Here is a 6,188-nt window from a genome sequence, read left to right on the forward strand (position 1 = left end):
AATGCTTGCTTTTGGAAAGATTTTGGAAAGATTTTTATCTATTTTTTAAAATTTCAGGTCAATTTCTAAGCCTGCCACTTTACCAGGAATTCAATATGAGAAATCAGGAACTGGGCAGACCCTGGGGCAAAGTAAGTCTAACGGAAATGCTGGGAACCAAATAAGAAAACTCTAATGTCAATGTAAATTTGGCTTGAGAGCTTGGCCCGCACAGGGTTTAAATAAGTTAAATGAACTATCATTTAAGCTGTAAGATATCCTCATTCAAAGGGAGAGCCACAGCTCCTTATAAATATGACTCTAGCTTGTGTCAAGTTGACAAACATTCCAACCAGGAAATTGACCCATATCAACTTGATACACAAACACATCATTTATTCACCTCTAACTTTTATTTCATGGTTTATCTCAAAGGTCTAATATTGATATTAATACCATGATATAAAACATAAATAACTCATGGGTTCTTAGCTCATTCAAGGGAAGCTGTTCCATTTTGAACTCCTCCCCAAGAACTTAACTTACCCTGGAAGAAAATGCTCATTCCATACTTGCATTCTGGTTCTTAATTCCCACTCCCCCGCCGTGTGTGTGTACATGCATACATATGTTGGTAGGCTGGAAGTCAATTTGTAGCATTGTCCTCAGATTGTCCACTTTGTTCTCTCGCTTTGCTCCAATTGTGCCAATACAGTTACCCTGACTAGACAGTATGTTCAAGGAATCTGCCAGTCTATACCTCTTTAGCACTTGGATGACTAGTATACACTGACATGTCTGACTAGTTTATGTGAGTTTTAGATATAAAAGTGGATTCTTCATGGCTTTTAGCTTTGAGAAACCGATTGTCATAATTAACAAGATGGGAAGAGAAGATTTTTATTGTAATTGTAGCCAATTTAATTTTAATTAATAATATTTTATTTCTTTTTAGTTGTCAATAATCACAATTAAAATATTTTGGCAGTCTAAAGATGAAACATGTATTATACCCTCCTGTAAAGGTTCAAAATTAGAAGCCCCAAATCTTACGGAACACTTAATGCACAATTACTTCTTTGCTTTTTTACCATTATTATCAACATTTTAAATTATTTTTTACTTTGGAAATGTGTAAATTTTTATGCCCATATAAGATGCATTACCATAATTCTCAGTGATAGGTGAGGACTGTGGTGTTCTTTTGCCATATATAAGGCATATGATTGGGAAAGAAATCACCTTAAAGCCATCACAGGCACTTGAATTGGAAGACGTATATGTGAAAAGTTAGAGCATAGGTAGTTTAGATTTCCCTCGTCTGCCCACACTTTACAATCTTCCAAATCTCACTGTTGCAGAGTGTTGGCTCCCATAAAAGCATGCTATTCCACTCCTCTGCACTTCATGCCATCCATATACTTATACATTTTATTAAAATGGGGGAGTAGGAGAATTGGATGGAGGAGATTCATTGTTCCCATTCTTTTCATGTCTTTCTTGACCACCCATCTCAGATACAGTGAAATGTAATCATTGAGATAGTAAAACTGTTTTCTGGCAACACACACCACCAGCTAGGTATAAAAACATTGAAGACATAAACACATGTGAGTGCAAATCTGTTTTTATTTCTTAAGAAGCAGGATTATTGTGTAATATGAATTCATCACAGGGACAAGGAGTCAGATTTCATGGGTGAGATCACAGTTTTGTTATGATCATCATTTCAAAACTGGATTCTCAGCCTCCTCATTCTCAGGCCAGATGGCAGCAGCGGGCTACGGTCCAGTCTATGATTGGACACAGGCAGTGGCAAACATTTTCGTTCTGTATATTCCAAGATCCACAAGCAAAGCCACAAGAACAACCAGTAGCAACCATCCCTGCATGGTTGAATGAGAAAAAGACATCAGAGAGCAAGGACCATAAAGAGATGGGAAGTCCCTCACTTTTCTCCCTAGAAAGCTCATGTGTTTATGTTTTGTGGGCCATAAAGTTAGATAAAATTTGAGCATTATCTTCAAGAATAAAAAAGATTATTTAAAAGACTTGGAGTTTCACTGTCCTTCAATTAAAGGGAAATTCAAATCTTTGTTGACTACTCTTCTGCCACTATAAGTGAATAGAATGGGAAAGAAAAGAGGGCCGTATCATGAATTCACAATTGAAGTCTGGGTAGACTGTGGTCATGAAGAAAGAAATGACAGGAAGAACAAACCCAGAGTCCTTCAGTAGCATTCCTACAGTAACTGAAAACCATGAGAGGCTATCTAGGCACCTGAGACTATGACTCAGCTTCATGGCAGTACAAACCTGAGTTAGGAGAAGGTGGCATTAGGAAATTGATGGTGGTGGACACAGGGACACCTTATTCACAAATGCTCCTTGAGGAGTTACTCACCAGCAGGGCAGGAGGCTAGGGTGCCCATAGCTTTAACACTAGTGCAGGAGAGAGTCTGAGTCACAGCGGACGGACAGCCATCTGAGTAAGAGGAAAAAAAAGTGATATTGCCCATGAATGTTTTGTTCTCACCATTTCTTTTTAAGTCTTCTATCTTGCTGGTATAACTGTTTTTATAATTAGTCCTTCACTAACTTTTAAGATTTAGTTTCTTCATTTGTGAAGAGAAAGTAGTAAATAGTAGAGAGGACTTACTTCATGAAGTGGCTGTGAAAATTAAATGAATTAACTAAAAGATTAATATTATGCTTGTTTTATTATGTATTCATAAATTACAAGACCTAAAATCCTTTTCTTCATCCTCATCAAAAACTCTGAGTTCATTCTTAAGAGATCCACAGGGTAGAGTACTAAGGAAAGCCCTGACTATGAAGGCAGGGAAGAAGTGGACTGAAGAGAGATTGAGATCTTAGAGTGAGATACAAGGGATTTGAGGTTTTATCAATAGTCTGCATGAGCAAGGATTAGCCTATGAGTTCTTCAAATCATCTCATACCTTGATAATTGAGAAGTTCCTTGATCTTTTTCTCCAGGAGAGAGTTTGCAGACTCCCTAGTATGCACTGGGACCATCAGCAGGAGAAGGGAGATGAAGATGAATAGGCAAAAAGTTGCACTCTTCATTCTGTTGAAAGTCAGTGTCCTTGGGCTGGAAGTAAAGGGCAAAGATGATGAGATCTCTGAGCTCTGGCATGGCTGTGAGAGAAAGGAAATATTCTGGAGAGAGTAGGGAGGGAGAGACAGAAGTCACCAGACTGTAACTGTGTTAGCTGTTTAGAGAAGCAGAGAGAGTTCCCACAGAACTGACTGACTCACCAGAAGCTCAGGAGTGGTTCCAGGCTTAACCAATTGAGATGCTTTAATAAGCAGTGGGGTTGCTAATCTGGGCTCCCTTAATATATACAAGCACATCCCAGTGACGTGGATGCTTTTAGTACAATTAGAAAACACAGATGTCTTGCAAAACAATTTTATGTGAATTAAGAAACTTGATAAAGTAGAACAGGTGAGGTTCGTGAGACTGAGAAGGCAAACCGTCTTTACTAGCCTAGAAAATATGAATCTTACAAGATTTCTAGCTCCCCAGTGTTGTGGGAGATACAATCAATTGTTGATTGATCAGCTGAACTGCCAAGTGGAGACTCTTGGCCACATGGAGGTTCCTGGAAAACCTTGCAGAGAGCTCTATAGATGCAGCATCAGTGACTCACAACACATTCTGGTGTGAATTTTACAGTGATAGGATTGCATTCAAGTTATTCCAACTCCTGAAATAAACACACACACACACACACACACACACACACACACACACACAAACACATACATGTGTATGCACACACACACATGAGAGAGAGAGAGAGAAAAAAGAGAAAGAGGAGTGTTCAGTATCCTAAAAAGAAAAAGTCTCATACAACACACTTGACACCAGAATAGAGACAAGAGAAGACAAAAGCTGTTAGGATAGAGAAGATGAATGTCTCTATAATGGGTGCTGAGAACTTTTCCCACAAGGTGTAAGCATACCTCTGGCTACTTCTGCAGTAGTAAGGGGCTTTGCTTGGTTGATAAAAAATGCAGTCAGGGCTGAGTTAACTACCCAGTGGGGAAGTCTGAGCAAGGTGTTTATTGGAGATATTTAAGTGGAGCAACCATCCTCTAAGTATTGTAGGGTAAAATGCCTGATCAATAAGTGGGCTCAGCTGTGTGAATTTGGAAATTCTTAGATAGTCTAAAGGTCTAGAGCAAATTTTATTGTCCTTGAGAGCAACAGGTTAAAAAAAAGAGAGTATAGATAAGCTGTAGTGAGGTTGCCAAACTATTGCTTAGTGTAATGAAAAGTGTATTTACTATAAAGATGGCAAGTCAATGGGAATTTGCTTGTTTAAGAGAGAACTTACAAGAGGGAGGAATATATGCCTATTATGTTTGGCTTTACCCTCTGGTTTGGGGGTAAATTTGATAAAAGAGAGAATGACATGGAGAATCAGGCTTGGCTTCTTCTTAGAACAAGGAAGTTTTGTACTAAAGATTCCTTCCTGGTATTCAAACACTTGAAATCCATAGGAAGCATCAGGTTTAGTAAAGAAAACAAAATGATAAATAAATAAACAAGTAAACAATCTAAGGAATACCGATGTGACGCTCAATGCCTAGTTCACCAGGTTATATTATATTAACTGGGGAGTTAGAAAAACCAAACTCAAAAAACTTGATTCATCAGGGCCCACAAGACTGTTATAGGGCATTAGTGGCATTGTATATGTCCCTTGGTGGCATGGGATCCATGAGACATTGGAAAGGTTGTAGCAGACCTACATGATTCTAGACCAGCACACAAACTGAGTTTATAAACATGTTAAAGCACTCAGGAATAGATGAGGAAAGGAAAAAGCAAGTAATAAGTCACTTTCACATTAATAAAAAGCAAATGTCATAAGTCCCTAGGGGGGAATGATAAAAGGCCACATACTGTGCTTGTGGCTTTTTGAAAGGCTTCAAAGGAGTGAAAGCGGGATGGGTACAAGTAGTTTCCACCACACCCCATGCAGGGGAAGGCAATGTCATTGATTGGAAATCACCAAGCTGCTCTTCTGACGGGGTGACCATAGTGGCCTGCAGTTGAAGGCTGTATATGGTAACTGTAGGCCTCTTGGCAATTATGGATTTGTGGGTTTGTTATATTAAGTACAAGTTACTTAGACTTGAGTGAGTATAGAATCCAAAATTAAATTAATGAACGGCAGTACTTCAATGCACTAGGAGGAATAGGTGGGTGGTTCTGAGGATAAAACAGACCAATTAAAATAATTGAGCTGGTCCTCAGGATGAGCAATATTTCCCCTAAAAATCCTGTACAAAAAGGAGTGTTGGGGATAGAATTCTTAAGCTAATCGGGAAGTCTAATTGATTCCAGGCAAGCCTGAGGGACAGATGGTGAAAATGACCACAGATATAGGGTCTACCAGACCCTAGGTGTGGTACAATCAGGCACATGGAATGCTGTTTCCACCTATTGCTGGACTAAACTAATTGAAATATCCCCACCAAGGTTTTAGGGATGGGGAAATTCTTGCATGTCTCATTGAGTTTCCTCAGCATAAAGAAGCCAGCAGTGGGATCTTTTCAGGCTGCATTAGATCTTGCTAATGCATTGGGTTTTTTGTTTGTTTGTTTGTTTGTTTGCTTTTTAGCATTTCGTTAGCTACTGGACATCAGGAACAATTTTCACTTACCTGGAATGGTCAACAGTAGGCATTCATAGCCCCAATATTACCTCACAATCACATTCTTTGCTGTGGGTGGTGTCCTGGGTTTTTAATGTGTCTTGGTGACAGCCCTCTATTTAAAACAAATAGATAGCATGATGCTAATCTCTTAGCGTTTTTAGTTTAGATAAAAATCTAAAACTGTTCATGTACCCATAAAAATACAATGGTAGAAAATCAATCCACACAATGTAGAATTTTTGGATGTACTATGGTCCAGTAAGATAAATATGATACCTGAAAAAGATTGTTTATTTTAAAAAAAAATCTGTAGTATCTTGTGTGTCTATAAATATAAAAGAGCCACAGGTATACTGTAACACAGGATATTAGAAGATTTCCACTGAGTTCAAGTAGCCGTCCTTTGTATCATTTGGTATACAGAGGGATGTGATATGGAACTGGTCTGAAAAGAATCAAGAAACTTTTGAACAAACTGAGAATCTCATAAGGAATGATAAAGAGCTGTATGTGTAT

At 38.5% G+C, this 6,188-nt stretch overlaps 1 protein-coding gene across 1 annotated transcript; it reads right to left on the reverse strand.

The window, feature by feature from the left end:
• Positions 1–1,590: 1,590 nt before the first annotated feature.
• Positions 1,591–3,382, reverse strand: LOC125413227 (resistin-like alpha). The gene is made up of 4 exons (XM_087900598.1): positions 3,259–3,382; positions 2,940–3,091; positions 2,384–2,464; positions 1,591–1,865 (listed from the first exon to the last, which is right to left on the reverse strand). Exons 2-4 carry the CDS (start codon positions 3,064–3,066, stop codon positions 1,738–1,740), a joined length of 336 nt encoding a protein of 111 aa, XP_087756724.1. The 5' UTR covers positions 3,067–3,091; positions 3,259–3,382; the 3' UTR covers positions 1,591–1,737.
• Positions 3,383–6,188: the final 2,806 nt, after the last annotated feature.

The sequence above is a fragment of the Myodes glareolus genome, chromosome 2 (assembly GCF_982192425.1).
Source record: "Myodes glareolus chromosome 2, mMyoGla1.1, whole genome shotgun sequence".
Lineage (NCBI taxonomy): Eukaryota > Metazoa > Chordata > Mammalia > Rodentia > Cricetidae > Myodes > Myodes glareolus.

Excerpts from the sequence above, each read along its gene's own strand:
- LOC125413227 (XM_087900598.1), bottom strand. The coding sequence starts at position 3,066 with ATGAAGAGTGCAACTTTTTGCCTATTCATCTTCATCTCCCTTCTCCTG. Across the intron at positions 2,465-2,939 it reads GGAACTTCTCAATTATCAAG|ATGGCTGTCCGTCCGCTGTG; the intron begins GTATGAGATGAT and ends CCTCTTACTCAG. Across the intron at positions 1,866-2,383 it reads CCTAGCCTCCTGCCCTGCTG|GGATGGTTGCTACTGGTTGT; the intron begins GTGAGTAACTCC and ends TCAACCATGCAG.